Source organism: Capra hircus, chromosome 10 (genome assembly GCF_001704415.2).
Source record: "Capra hircus breed San Clemente chromosome 10, ASM170441v1, whole genome shotgun sequence".
Taxonomy (NCBI): Eukaryota; Metazoa; Chordata; class Mammalia; order Artiodactyla; family Bovidae; genus Capra; species Capra hircus.
Window position 1 is genome coordinate 24,154,030 of NC_030817.1, and position 16,573 is coordinate 24,170,602.

General features: G+C 35.4%; 1 protein-coding gene across 4 annotated transcripts in view; it reads right to left on the bottom strand.

Annotated features, from left to right (window-relative positions):
• Positions 1-16,573, bottom strand: part of GPHN (gephyrin) — a 551,792-nt gene that overhangs the window by 98,205 nt on the left and 437,014 nt on the right. For all 4 annotated transcript variants that reach the window (XM_018054058.1, XM_018054057.1, XM_018054056.1 and 1 more), the window contains one exon: positions 12,285-12,422. In XM_018054058.1, coding sequence (XP_017909547.1) covers positions 12,285-12,422 — 138 coding nt within the window. The remainder of the gene's footprint in view (positions 1-12,284; positions 12,423-16,573) is intronic.

A 16,573-nucleotide genomic window follows, 5' to 3' on the forward strand; every position in this document is an offset into this window, starting at 1 on the left:
CATTCAGAAAAACCCAGGAAAGTGAGTGTTATAATTCCAGTCCAAGTCCAAAGGCCTGCAAACCAAGGGGATTAATGGATAAAAACCCCATACATACAATGAAATATTTGGCCACAAGAAGGAGTGAGGTACTAAGGGAAACCATAAAGCATTGCTGAAAGAAATTATAAAGAAGATACAAATAAATGGAAAGACATTCTTTGTTCAGGAATTTAAAGACATAATATTCTTAGAGCCCATGCTACCTAAAGTCACTTACAGATTCAATGTAATCTCATTAAAATGCAAACAGCATTTTTTTCAAATATAGAAAAATTCACCCTAAAATTCATATACAATTCCAAAAGAATATGTCCAGATGAGATTAGTATTTGAATTGGTGAAATAAATAAAATATATCACCCTCCCCATGTGGGGGTGGCATCATTCTATCCACTGGGCATTTGAGTAGAACAAAAGATGGAGAAAAAAAATGGTCCCTTTTGCTTCCTGCCTGCCTTTTGACTTGGGATGTTGCCCATGGATGGGGTTTATCCATTAACTCCCTTGGTTTGCAGGCCTTTGGACATGGAATGGAATTATAACACCAACTTTCCTGGGTCTCCAGCTTGCAGATGGCAAATCATGGGACTTCTTAGCCTCCATAATCATGTGACTCAATTCCTCATAATAAATCTCTTCCTATATATATTCTATTGGTTCTGTTTCTCTGGAGAGCTCTGTCTAATACAAATGGAACAGAATAGAGAGCACAGAAATAAACACTCATGTATATGGTCAAATGACTTTTGACAAGGGTGTCAAGACCACTCAGTGGGGAAAGGATAGTTTTAAAAAAATGATGTTGGGAAAACTGGATAGCTACATTTGAAAGAATGAAGCTGGACTCTTATCTTCCACCATATACAAAACTTAACTCAAACAGGATTAAAGATATAAAACCTGTAACTATAAGTGAGGTTTGGGAGGCTTCCTGGTTTGGAAGGATTCCACATGCTGTTGGGCAACTAAGGCCTTATACCACAACTACTGAGCCCACGTGCTGCAAATACTGAAGCCCATGTGCCTAGAGCCTGTGTTCTGCAACAAAAGAAGCTATCACAATGAGAAGCCCAAGCATTGCAATGAAGAGGAGCACCCACTTGCTGCAACTAGAGAAAGCCCATGCAAAGCAACGAAGATCTAGAGCAGCCAAAAATAAATAAATAAATAGTAAAAAAAAAGGAATTGTACACCATGATCACCATTTACCCCAGGGATGCAAGGATTTTTCACTATCTGCATATCAATGTGATACATCACAGTAAGATATTGAAAAATAAAAACTATATGATCCTCTCAATAGATGCAGAAAAAAGCTTTTGATATATTTCACCATCCATTTATAATAAAAACTCTCCATAAAGTGAGCATACCTCAACATGATAAAGGCCATCAATGACAATCCCATAGCTAACATCATATTCAATGGTGAAAAGTTGAAAGCATTTTCTCTACAATCAGGAATAAGACAAAGATGACCATTCTGGCTAGTTTTATTCAACATAGCTTTGGAAGTCCGAGCTATAGTACTCAGAAAAAAGACAGAGAAGGAATCCAAACTGGGAAAAAAGTAAAACTGTCATACATAGGAAATCTGAAAGATATTTCTAGAAAATGATTAGAGTTCATCAGTACATTCAGTATAGCTGCTGGACACAAAATTAACAAACAGAATTTTTTTGCATTTCTATATGCTAACAGTACAAGATCAGAAAGAGAAATTAAGGAAACAATCTCATTTATCACTACATCAAAAAGAACAACAACAACATAAAATACCAAGGAATAAACCTACCTAAGCAGGCAAGAGACCTATACTCTGAAAATTGTAAGATGCTTAAGAAAGAAATTAAAGATGATACAAACAAATGGAAGATATTAATGTATGTATTCTTGGACTGGAAGAATCAATATTGTTAAAATCATCATACTACCCAAGCAATCTATGGATTCAATGCAATCTCTATCAAATTAACCAATGACATTTTTCACACAACTAGAACAAAAAATTTTAAAATTTGTATGTAAACACAAAAGACTCTGAATAGCCAAAACAATCCTGAGAAAGAATGAAGCTAAAAGTTCAATCCACAATCCCTTACTTCAGACTATACTACAAACTGGCAATAATCAAAACAGTATGGTACTGGCACAAAAACAGACTTATAGACCAATGGAATAGGACAGAAAGCCCCCAAACCCATGTACTTATGGTCTATTAATCTACCACACAGTAGACAAGGATATATAATGGAGAAAAGACAGTCTCTTCAATAAGTGGTGTAGGGAAAACTAGACAGCCACATGTAAAATAATGAAATTAGAACATTCTCTAACACCATATACATATACAAAAATTGGAGAAGGAACTGGCAACCCACTCTAGTATTCTTGCCTGAAGAATCCCATGAACATAGGAGCTTGCAGGATTAGAGACCATTGGGTCACAAAGAGTTAGACATGACTGGGTGACTAGCACACATATACAAAAATAAATTCAAAATAGATAAAAGACCTAAATGTAAGACTGGATATCATAAAACTCCTAGAGGAAAACATAGGCAGAACACTCTTTGTCATAAGCCACAATATTGGGGAGGGCGTCTGTCTTCTAGAGTAATGGAAATAAAAAGAAAAATAAACAAATGGGACCTAATTATATTTAAAGGCTTTTGCACAGCAAAGGTAAATCATAAACAAAACAAAAAGTCAACTTATGGACTGGCAGGAAATGTTTGCAAACAATGCTACTGACAAGGGATTAGTTTCCAAAACAAACAAACGGCTCATACAGCTTTAATATATATGAACTGAACAACTCAATTAAAAAGTGGGAAGAAGACCTAAACACACATTTCTTCAAAGAAGACATACAAATGGGCAACAGGCACTTGAAATGATGCTCAGAATCACTAATTATTAGAGAAATGAATAGCAAAACTACAATGAGGCATCACCTCACACCAGTCAGAATGGCCATCATTAAAAATCTACAAATAATAAATACTGTAAAGATTGTGGAGAGAAAGCAACCCTCCTACACTGTTGGTGGAAATGTAAATTGGTGTAGCCACTGTGGAGAACAGTACAGAGGTTCCTTAAAAAGCTAAAATAAGAGTTATCATATAATCCTGCAATTCCACTCCTGGGCATATATCCACATAAAACTAATTTGAAAAGACATGCACCCTAATGTTCATAGTCAAGACATGGAAGCAATCTAAATGCTCATCCACAGATAAATGGATAAAGAAATAGTGTGTGTGTGTGTGTGTGTGTGTATAAAGTGGAACAGCTTATATATGTATATATATATACATCTATATGTATATATATATAAATATATATACATCTATATGTATATATATATAAATATATATATATAAAGTGGAACAGTACTCAGCCTTAAAAAAGAATGAGATGATGCCATTTGCATCATTTGCAACATGAATGGACCTAGAGATTATCACCTTAAGTGAAGTGCATCATTCAGAGAAAGAGATATATCTGAGATATATAACATCACTTATAAAGATATTGCTCTAAAATGATACAAATGAACTTATTTACAAAACAGAAATAAACTCAAAGACATAGAAAACAAATATATGATTACCTAAGAGGATAGCCAGTCAGGGGAGAGGTAAATTAGGAGTTTGGGATTAATATATATACACTACTATATATAAAATAGGTAATCAACAAAGAGTTACTATATAGCTCAGAAAATGATACTCAATATCTTGTAATAAGCTAGAATGGAAAAGAATCTGAAGAGGAACGCACACATATATCTGAATATATATGTATACATATAAAGAATCACTGTGCTGTGCACTTGAGACCAACAGAACATTGCATATTAACTAAAAGTAAAAAAATTTTAAAACTCGGAAAGGATTTGAATAGATATTTCTCCAAAGATGATGTATGAACTGCTAATATGCATATGAAAAGATGCTCAACACCACTAATTATCAGAAAAATGCAAATCAAAACTATAATGAGATATCACCTCACACCCATTAATTGGTTACTATCAAAAAATCAAGTGCTGATGAGAATGTAGAAAAACTGGAATTCTTACATAGTCTTGGTAGGACTGTAGAATAGTGCAACCAGTATGGAAAAGAGAAAAAATTTCCTCAGAAAATTAAAAATAGAAGTACCATATAATCCATCAATCTCACTTCTGAGTATATATCCAAAAGAACTGAAAGCAGGGTCTTGAAGAGATATGTGCACATCCATGTTCATAGTAGTGCTATTCATAATAGTCAAGAATGGAAGTGTTCCAAATGTCCATCAACAGACGAATGGATTAACAAATGTGGTGTATATATCTAAATACTATCACATGGCACAACATGGACAGACCTTGAGGACATTAAGCTAAGTGAAATAAGCCAGCCATAAAAAGACAAATACTGCTGACTCAACTTATATACCATATCTAAAGTAGTCAAATTCTTAGAAACAGAAAGTAAAATGGTGGTTACCAGGGGCTGGGATGAGAGGAAAAAGGGAATTGTTTAACGGGTAAAGAGTTTCAGATATCCTGTACGAGAAAATTTTGGAGATATGTTTCACAACAATGTGAAGGTACTTAGTGCCACTTAACTGCAATGATAATCTGTTAATTTAATTAACTTAGTGATGTTAAGATGATAAATTTTGTTTTTTACTACAGTAATTTTTAAAGAAGGAATGAGATACGGATACATGTTACAACATGGATAAACTTTGAAAATATTATGCTAGGTAGAAAACACCAGTAATAAAAGACCACATTTTATACAATCCCATTATGTGAAATGTTCAGAATAGGTAAACCTATAGAGATAGAAGTAGTTTAGTGGTTGCTTAAGACTGGAGAGTGGACTAGGGGGATAGGAGGAGGATGATAGCTAAAGACGGTAGAGATTCTTTTTGAAGCAATAATATGTTCTAAAACTGACGTGGTGATGGCTATACATATCTGTGAATAAACTAAAAACCTTTGAACTATATAATTTGTGGGTGAATTATATGGTATATGAATTGTATTTCAATAAAGATGTTATTTTTTAAAGGGCAAGAATAAGAAATTTTTAAAAGAAGAATATTTCTCTCATTTTAACATATATAATTATATTAGAAGAGTCAAGAAAAGTCATATTTTAAGTACACATATACCATCTGGTCTTTATAGATCTTTGAAATATCTTGGAAAGAAAAATTAAACATTTCCTCTGGAAAGAAAGAACAGCTTCATGCTTAAGATTATCAGCATAAATCTAATAACAGAAAATCGGCCAATTTTTATTTTGTACTCATACTAAATATAAGGAATTCTATCTTTAAGGTAAATTAGATCTCTATTAGATTAGTTCTGCTTTTGGAGTTGATATCAAGTTAACTTACCAGTAGCATTTAAGTCTCTTTAAAGAGAAAAACATGTATTACCCCAAGTTTCTTTTATACCGAAAGGCCTAAGGCAAGGGAAAGGATTTGACGAGAAATATGCCGTTGATTGGAAAATGGTAAGGGCTTCCAGTTAGCAGCAAATATAAGAGAACTGAAGGATAAATGTAAATACACACCAGCAAGTATATCAATATATATCAGGAGGATTCACAGATCAGGCAATGACTAGCTCTTCCAAGCAGTCAATATTAGATTTCATTCAATGTCTCACCAGATGATCGATTTGGGAACTTACAGAGTATGTAGTAGTGCTGCAAAATACTTTATTACTTGGAGGTGTCTCTTGCTTACATTTAAATACTGTCATGGATCGTAAACCATCTCTTCTCTTTGCCCATAGGTGGAGCCGAAGTACTACTGTTGAATAAACGTTGGGTGTGTGGTTTCAGAAAAGCAGCAGGCAGCAGTAGACTAGGTATTAATCATATGACTGGTTAGGCACTCAGGAAGACCCCTTGTGTGTGGGGGAGTTATTTTTACAGTTACACAATTGAGTAAAATTAACTCACTTAGAAAAAAAATCAAACCTATAACGCTGGCTAAATCATCCCTATGTCACAAACAGGTAGACTAATCTTCCTATTTCATACCTTCTTCTATGAATATTATTATATATTTTCACATACATATTTTTCTCTTTTAAAAAGTATTATAAATATATCTCATTTTAGGTCAGAAACAGGGAGAAGTACATCTGTTGTGGTCACTATTCTAGGAATGATACTTCACTGCCTTAAACTGATTTCAGTAAAACTTAAAGATTCCATCTCTAGAACTGCTTAAGTCTTTTGTGGAAATACAAAGAACTCAGGTCAGAAATGCCAAAGTCTTTGGTTATAAAGTCTTAAAAAGAAAAACCCTAGAGCTTGTAAAATAATGCTCCTAAGAAAGCAGAAGCCTTTTTATTCAAACCTTAGTTTTTTTCACTGTTAACTGAAAGACATTGGGGATAACAGGGAATTCTAGAATATTTTAATCTGCTTTACAGCAGCTAGTACTGCACCAAGTATGAATTTATAATGTATTCACATCATGTATTTTATAAGCAAAGATGAATCATAAATGGTAGTGTGACAAATATTATCTCCATTGGTATTTCTCTTACAAGAAACCAAAGGAAGGTATGTTTAATTAGTAGAGCACTTGTTTCTTAAAGGTCTTGCTTGCAGATAGGAGTTAAAAATGGTAGATATAATAAAGGACAGCTCAGAGACAGAAGAAAATTCACCTGTAGTCAAAATACATTAAAATAAACAGTAAACTTTGCATATATATGCACTTCTAGGTTCTTATTTTAGAAGGATAATTTTCATACTGATTTGAGACATACTCTGCTGTAATTAAAAATTATAAGACGCTTAACTCCTTGGAAGAAAAGTTATGACCAACCTAGACAGCATATTAAAAAGCAGAGACATTACTTTGCCAACAAAGGTCTGTCAAGTCAAGGCTATGGTTTTTCCAGTAGTCATGTATGGATGTGAGAGTTGGACTATAAAGAGAGCTGAGCACCAAAGAATTGATGCTTTTGAAGTGTGGTGTTGGAGAAGACTCTTGAGAGTCCCTTGGACTGCAAGGAGATACAACCAGCCCATCCTAAAGGAAATCAGTCCTGAATATTCCCTGAAGGACTGATGTTGAAGCTGAAACTCCAATACTTTGGCCATCTGATGCTAAGAACTGACTCATTTGAAAAGAACCTGATGCTGGGAAAGATTGAAGGCAGGAGGAGAAGGGGACAACAGAGGATGAGATGGTTGGGTGGCATCATCGACTCAATGGACATGAGTTTGAGTAAACTCTGGGAGTTGGTGATAGACAGGGAGGCTTGGCAAGCTGCAGTCCATGGGCTCGCAAAGAGTTGGACATGACTGAGTGAACTGAACTGAACTGAACTGCTGTAATGGAATGAACAGAGGACTAGGGGTAAAGAATCTTAGGTTCTAGCTGTTTTTAATCATAGCAAATTTTCTAAGAACATCATTAACCTCGTTGGTCCTAAGTTTCTTTGCCTTTAAAGTAAGAAAGACTACTTGATCTCCAAATCACTTTCTTTTTGTAAAATTATAAGTATTTCATATATTATACTGTTAACATTCCTTCACAGATTTACCCTATGTATATGACCTTGAGAGCATCACTTCCAAGCACTTCTGTATACATGATTTATTCTTAGTTTTCTGGGATTCTTGCTGAACCTTCACAGGGATACAATAAGTAATTTTAGAGATCTCACAGAGGCAAATGGCTTCAAAGATTCATTGATTCTGGATCTCTCTTAGGAAATGTGCACATCTCTCTACAGGCTTCTATAATTGTAGGTGTAAGTGTATTTGCAGAGGCAAAATATTTGGAGTCCCCATCCGCATACTTTTCCTATTTAGTGATTGATAGATGAAATTGGATAGTTAGAGGTGCATTCAGCTGAAATCAGAATGAACTAAGAAGGTTTGTTCATTAAAATGCAAACATCCCTGGCAGTGAGAATGAGTTTCTAATCTTTTTCCGGGGAGAAATCTCTTATCTTCAGTAAGAGAATTATAGGCCATATCTGACTCACAATTCAATTTATAGTGATTCACATTTAGATCACTCAACTTTTTATACCCATGTTGTTTATTAGAGCATTTATAACAGAGGATGATCAAATATGCCAGTCATTTCTATTATAAAACACATGAACAAAGTGCTATGCGGATGTGGAGGAAGAAAACTTAACTCAGCTGGTGAAACGGAGGAGTGGACACCAGGAATGCCTTCATGGAGGAGAGCTTCTTAAAGTTTACTCTTAAAAAACATGTACTGGGAAATTGGGGAGATGTCGGCCAAAGGGTACAAACTTTCAATTATAAGATGAATAAGATCTGGGGATCTAACATAAAGCATGGTGACTATAGTTAATAATGCTGCATTGTATACCTGAAATTTGCTCAAAGAGTAAATCTTAAGCATTCTTACCATACACACTCATACACAGTCAGTAACTATAAAGTGATGAATGTATTGATCAGCTTGACTGTGGTAATTATTTCACAATGTCTATGTATATTCCCTAAAGATATACACTTTTAACTTACTAATTATGCCTCAATATAGTCAGACCAAAAAAAAAAAAAAAAAAGAGTACACAGTGACTGAGCAGAGAAATAGGATAAAATTGTCCTAGAGACAATGGCTTAGAGATAAGAGCATAAGTGGTAAGGAATAGCATGGCAAGTTTAGGGGAAAGCAAGTTCTGATGAGAAGGAACTGAAAAAGTAGGAAGAAATCAGATTACAAAGGGCCTTATATGACATATCAAGGAGTTCTAAATTTAATCTGGAGTTGTGCGGAATACTACTGAAGAACTATATGCAGGAATGTTAGTTAATATCAAACTCGCCATTTGAACAGATTACTTTGGAATCAAATTGGAAAATGGATGGGAAGATGCTAATTGGGGAAGTGAAGGCTGTTACAGTAATCCGGGAAGATAAGACTTAAATTAAAACTAGGGAAGTGGGAATGGCAAATAAAGGGTAGATTCAAGAGGATGTAGAGGAAATGAGTATTGTAGCGGTAAAGAAAATAAGTTTATCTTCTTCTTGGATAGACATTTCTCCAAAGAAGACATACGGATGGCTAACAAACACATGAAAAGATGCTCAATATCACTCATTATCAGAGAAACACAAATCAAAACCACAATGAGGTACCATTTCACACCAGTCAGAATGGCTGTGATCCAAAAGTCTACAAGCAATAAATGCTGGAGAGGGTGTGGAGAAAAGGGAACCCTCTTACACTGTTGGTGGGAATGCAAACTAGTACAGCCACTATGGAGAACAGTGTGGACATTCCTTAAAAAACTGGAAATACAACTGCCTTATGACCCAGCAATCCCACTGCTGGGCATACACACCGAGGAAACCAGAACTGAAAGAGACACGTGTACCCCAATGTTCATCACAGCACTGTTTATAATAGCCAGGACATGGAAGCAACCTAGATGTCCATCAGCGGATGAACAGATAAGAAAGCTGTGGTACATATACACAATGGAGTATTACTCAGCCATTAAAAAGAATACATTTGAATCAGTTCTAATGAGGTGGATGAAACTGGAGCCTATTACACAGAGTGATGTAAGCTAGAAAGAAAAACACCAATACAGTATACTAACACATATATATGGAATTTAGAAAGATGGTAACGATAATCCTGTATGGGAGACAGCAAAAGAGACACAATGTATAGAACAGACTTTTGGACACTGCGGGAGAGGGAGAGGGTGGGATGATATGGGAGAATGGCATTGAAACATGTATGATATCATGTAAGAAATGAATCGCCAGTCTAGGTTCAATGCATGATACAGGATGCTTGGGGCTGGTGCACTGGGATGCCCGAGAGGGATGGTATGGGGAGGGAGGTGGGAGGGGGGTTCAGGATTGAGAACTTATGTACACCCATGGCAGATTCATGTTGATGTATGGCAAAACCAATATAGTATTGCAAAGTAAAATAAAAAAAAAGAAAATAAGTTTAGTAACAATGATGTTAAATTTAGTAGCAGCAGGTATACATCTATTGTATAAGTTTGGAACTCAGGCAAGGTCTGGGTAAAGATATAGATTTAGCAATCACTTAATAGGTGGTATTAGAAGCAACTGGTATATGTGAAGTTATCTGAAATAATGTGTAAGATTTGAAAAGGGCCAGAGACAAGCTGAAAAGAAAGTTCATATTCAAGGAATTGACAAAGAAAGGCAAGCTTACGAAAAAACCAGTACAGGAAACAAGTGCCACATTGTTTATCTGTCTCTCCTGTACTACACAGTGAGAACCATAGGGTGGGGTTTTATTTTATTCATCTTTGCATACCTGGACTTAACACAGGCCCTGGTATTTAGCAGATTTTTAATAGATACTTGTTGAATAAATTATATTTCTATATATGGTATTGTTTTCTATACACCTAACTAAAGTGCCTAGGAGGATTAATTATAATGCTCTTTTGCATTAAAAACCAAGTGTGATCCAGCTCAAAGGTTGAATGCAAGCCTAACTATTATTTCTCATCATCATGGGTGGAAACACTTGACAGGAGTTAACCACGCATGAAGAGTTTGCTTACTTATGAGCGACAACTGATTTGATGAACAAATGAAGGAGAAACAAACATATGACAGGAAGAGAGAATCCATCTGACAGTATTTTTTTTCCCTAGAGGAGAAACAGAAACAGCCATTTCCAGTTCTGTTTCTTTTCCTTAAAAGTCCTGGAATTCTGTCTAAATGTGACCTGGCATCACAGTGAGATTCTTTTAAGGACTGATGATAAGAGAAACTACCCTGATATTACAAGAGGCCAGGTATGGTTAACTTATTTTTATACAATGTAAAGCACGGTTAAATTTTTTCCAACTTAATTTTTCTTTCATATTTTCTGAAGATGTCTTAGTACTGACTGATATAAAAATATCTAAGTATCTGCATATAATAACAGAAGGAAACCATTTCATTAAAATTGATTTCTGAAATCATACAGTTAATTTCTAATTCCCCATTTTAGTTTTACTATCTTTATTTCCTTTAATAAGGAATAGAACAGAAACAAAAGAATAGGTTTAAACCTAACGACATACATGTCTAAGAGGATGTAAGTTAAAGAAGTAGGACAGGTGTAAATTAAAGCAATTTTTGCCTAAGTAGGGCCAGAGACCAAAGAGCTAGCATTTGGCATTTAATATTTCACTAGCTTTAGGCCTTTTAACATAACTTTATCTACTATTACTTTCTATATTTTAATATTGGCAGAAGAGCATTATCATGTAGAAAGAGAAGAACGTTGAGTTTTTTCTTTTTTCTCTTTTGGCTGTGCCACACAACTTGCAAGATCTTAGCTGCCTGACAGGCACTGAAGCTGGGTCACCCGAGTGAAAGTGCTGAGTACTAGCCACTGAACTGCCAGGGAATTCCCAAGAATGTTAAGTCTTGAGTCTCAATTCCATTCCTTTTCTGCTGTTTTGAGTTTTCTTGTAGAAAAATTAGAGTGCTTGTATAGATGTTCTCTGAAATTTGACTATTTTACGATCTATGAATAAAGTCATTTATTTGTAAAATCAGTACTTCTGCACTGTTTTTATTTGCACAACAAAAACAATTTAGAAACTACATTTTATTCAGACTGCACCTGAACTGGATTTTTAGAAGGGGAAGTAGCTGGTTAAAAACTGGAAACACTGGGGAATACTACCTTTCCATTATCTTTCCAAAAGCTGGTCTCAATGCGCTACAAAACTAAGAGCAGAAAATGAGAGGATAGATGAAGCAGAAAAACTGAGATCAGACTGGCTGCTCAGTGATCCACAGATAAATTAATCAATGTAGTATTTACACTTAAAAACATGATTTTCACAAATGAAAATAATTACCAGACACATTAATTATCTCTCACTTCTATCAGATAGGACATAAGGCAGACCACAGTCAACTATTCTCCTCATTCAGTGCTGACAGCCTTCTCTTGAGAATATTGATATTTTGATGAATAGGAGAAACACAGTTGAATTTTTCCTTTTTTTTTAATGTAAAGGAAGATTTATGAGTATTTTACTCTGTATACTGCTAGATTGATCTTAGAGTTGAGTAGAAATAAGAAGTGAAAAGAAAGATGGTAATAACTGTGATAAATGGTTAATACCATTTCTTTTTCAGGAAAATTATGTATTAGTGTTAGAGTAATCTTGTTTGGAAAAGAATGAAAATAAAAGGCAATGGGCAAATATACAGTACCTCGGTAGTTGATGATTTCTGTCCCAAGCACCGGAGTCATCTCCAGGACTGTGATAAAGGCTTTGTCCATAGACGTTAGAGGAAAAGGAGACATACGGTGTCTTCTAGCCACCTTGGTGATATCGACAGCACTGTGACCTAAACAGGAAGATAAGTAACTAAGAATATGATGCTGAAACCTGATTAAAAAGTGGGAATGGCTTATAAACAACAGTAATTCTCAGTCTTCATTTCATCTGTCTAGAAATGAAGATTACAGGGGGAAAATTTTTCCATTGCTCCCCAAATATAGCCTGCTTTGGCAGAACATTAAATTGTTAATAATTTTATATCATGTAGCAAAAGCTGGTGAAGTTTAATGATGATACTGGCTAATTCTTTCTCAGTCAGTGCTTACTATGTGTCATGGCACTAGTCTAATTAAACTTCACAACAACCTAAAGGGAGGTATCATTATTATCCTTATTTACAGATGAAGAAAATGAGGTTTACATATCTTGGCCTAAATCGCAACGATAGAAAACAAACAGCTAGGATTCAGACCTAGGTAGCCATGCTTTAGAGTCCATGTCCTTAGTTAGTATACTGAACTTTTACTACTCAATAAGCCAGTTAGTGAAAAGAAATATACAAGCTTAAATTTATTTAGAATTTCATAGGAAATTCTCTTTCTTTTAAAAAAAGTTGTAGAAAAATATTAGTTATGTACTCCCAATGTAACCCTATCTAGTGTCACGGCATTCATATTACCCATACACTAAAACTTCCAATTTCATATCTTCAATCCCAACCTCTACCTTCACCTCTAGGTTTATATGTCATCCAAACAGCTGGTGGATAAGAGTATATATCTACAAATGTATAAATCATTAAACATGCACTTGAGCGTGCAACAGGCAACTCAAATCTAGCATGTTCAAAATCAAACTTTTGATTCCCCATCCTCCTAACCTACCTACACGATATCTTATTCTTTTGCAATTCCCATCTCAGTAAATAGAAACTCCATTCATTAAGTTATTAATCCAAAACCTTGGTGACATCATTGATTTTTCTATTATTATCAGAGCCATATCTAAACTACAATTAAAATGTCTCTAAATCCCATCATTACTCACCATCTCTATAATTACTACAATAGTTGGAACCATCATTTATTTCCCGGGAAACTGAAGAGGGTCCTAACTGGTCTCCCTGCTTCTATCCTTGTCCCATTATAATTTATTCTCCACACGGCAGTTACAATAGTCCTTTTAAACTGTAAGGTGAATTGTATTCATCTCTGCTCACAAACCTCTAATGACTTTCCAATTCACTCAGAGTAAAGTCTTTGCTATGGTCTACAAAGCCCAACATAAAGTCTACACTGTTCTATCATTTCACTGTTGCTCAATGTGCTGTGGGCATACTGATTTCTCGCCTGAGAAAGCCAAATATGTTTCTCTTCAGGGTCTGCATACTCGCTGTTTCCTCTACTTGAACATTCTTCCCCAGATATTATGGTTCCATTCATCCCTCATTTCTTTCAGGTCTTTGCTAAAATATCACTTCATCAGAGGCCTTTGCTAGACATCCTATTAAGAATATTACCTACTATCATCACTCTTTATTCTCCTTACCTATTTTATTTTTCTTTGTGGAAAAAAACATATACACACATGTATGGATATTCATATCTATATACTTATATATTTATAATTTCTAATGTAAGCTTCATGACAGCAGCAACTTTGTCTTTTTTAGTCATTGTTATCCTCAATACCTGGAACAGTACCTGGTACATACTAGACAATAGTTTTTGAATTAATGAATGTATCATTTAATGACAGAAAGGGACTTCTTAGAGTACAATGTCTTCATGTATAAGTATACCTGGCCTTTTCTTTGTTTTTTTTTATTTTTATTTTTTATTTTTATTTATTTTTTATTTATTTTTTTTTTAAATTTTAAAATCTTAAATTCTTACATGCGTTCCCAAACATGAACCCCCCTCCCACCGCCCTCCCCACAACATCTCTCTGGGTCATCCCCATGCACCTGCCCCAAGCAAGCTGCACCCTACGTCAGACATGGACTGGCGATTCAATGCTTACATGACAGTATACATGTTAGAATTCCCATTCTCCCAAATCATCCCACCCTCTCCCTCTCCCTCTGAGTCCAAAAGTCCGTTATACACATCTGTGTCTTTTTTCCTGTCTTGCATACAGGGTCGTCATTGCCATCTTCCTAAATTCCATATATATGTGTTAGTATACTGTATTGGTGTTTTTCTTTCTGGCTTACTTCACTCTGTATAATCGGCTCCAGTTTCATCCATCTCATCAGAACTGATTCAAATGAATTCTTTTTCACGGCTGAGTAATACTCCATTGTGTATATGTACCACAGCTTTCTTATCCATTCATCTGCTGATGGACATCTAGGTTGTTTCCATGTCCTGGCTATTATAAACAGTGCTGCGATGAACATTGGGGTACATGTGTCTCTTTCAATTCTGGTTTCCTCCGTGTGTATGCCCAGAAGTGGGATTGCTGGGTCATAAGGTAGTTCTATTTGCAATTTTTTAAGGAATCTCCACACTGTTCTCCATAGTGGCTGTACTAGTTTGCATTCCCACCAACAGTGTAGGAGGGTTCCCTTTTCTCCACACCCTCTCCAGCATTTATTGCTTGCAGATTTTTGGATTGCAGCCATTCTGACTGGTGTGAAGTGGTACCTCATTGTGGTTTTGATTTGCATTTCTCTGATAATGAGTGATGTTGAGCATCTTTTCATGTGTTTGTTAGCCATCCGTATGTCTTCTTTGGAGAAATGTCTATTTAGTTCTTTGGCCCATTTTTTGATTGGGTCGTTTATTTTTCTGGAATTGAGCTGCAGAAGTTGCTTGTATATTTTTGAGATTAGTTGTTTGTCAGTTGTTTCATTTGCTATTATTTTCTCCCATTCAGAAGGCTGTCTTTTCACCTTGCTTATATTTTCCTTTGTTGTACAGAAGCTTTTAATTTTAATTAGATCCCATTTGTTTATTTTTGCTTTTATTTCCAGAATTCTGGGAGGTGGATCATAGAGGATCCTGCTGTGATTTATGTCTGAGAGTGTTTTGCCTATGTTCTCCTCAACGAAAAGAATAAAATACTTAGGAATATATCTACCTAAAGAAACTAAAGACCTATATATAGAAAACTATAAAACACTGATGAAAGAAATCAAAGAGGACACTAATAGATGGAGAAATATACCATGTTCATGGATCGGAAGAATCAATATAGTGAAAATGAGTATACTACCCAAAGCAATTTACAAATTTAATGCAATCCCTGTCAAGCTACCAGCCACATTTTTCACAGAACTAGAACAAATAATTTCAAGATTTGTATGGAAACACAAAAAACCTCGAATAGCCAAAGCAGTCTTGAGAAAGAAGAATGGAACGGGAGGAATCAACTTGCCTGACTTCAGGCTCTACTACAAAGCCACAGTCATCAAGACAGTATGGTACTGGCACAAAGACAGACATATAGATCAATGGAACAAAATAGAAAGCCCAGAGATAAATCCACACACATATGGACACCTTATCTTTGACAAAGGAGGCAAGAATATACAATGGAGTAAAGACAATCTCTTTAACAAGTGGTGCTGGGAAAACTGGTCAACCACTTGTAAAAGAATGAAACTAGATCACTTTCTAACACCGTACACAAAAATAAACTCAAAATGGATTAAAGATCTAAATGTAAGATCAGAAACTATAAAACTCCTAGAGGAGAACATAGGCAAAACACTCTCAGACATAAATGGCCTTTTCTTTGAAATCTTAAAAGTCTATAGCTCAAAGGGTTAACATAAAAGGAGTAACTGCAAACACTGTTGCTTGGCTATCCTAACTAATATCCACAATCCACTTCTGCAGCTGCCTTTCACCTAAGACTGGCCATATACTATGTTTATAGCCACCTAAGTTCTCGCCAGCAAGATGTAGGAAGTAGCCCCTAGGGGCAGGCTTCCTACTACAAATAAAAAGATAAAGAGGTAAAACTTTAAGAGAAGAACATGACTAGCTACTGGGAGGTGCTATAGTCATTTTCAACTATGAGACTAGAAACCCATAGAGTAAGTATGAGAAACAAGGAAAGGAGAAGAGCCAGAATCCCTGATGACAGTGTTGAGCTACTGTACAAACCCTGGACTGCCTGCCTCCAGACTTTTGACATGTGGGACAAATAGGCTCTGATTTCTTAAGGGGGCAACAGAGGATGAGACAGTTGGATGGCATCACAGACTTA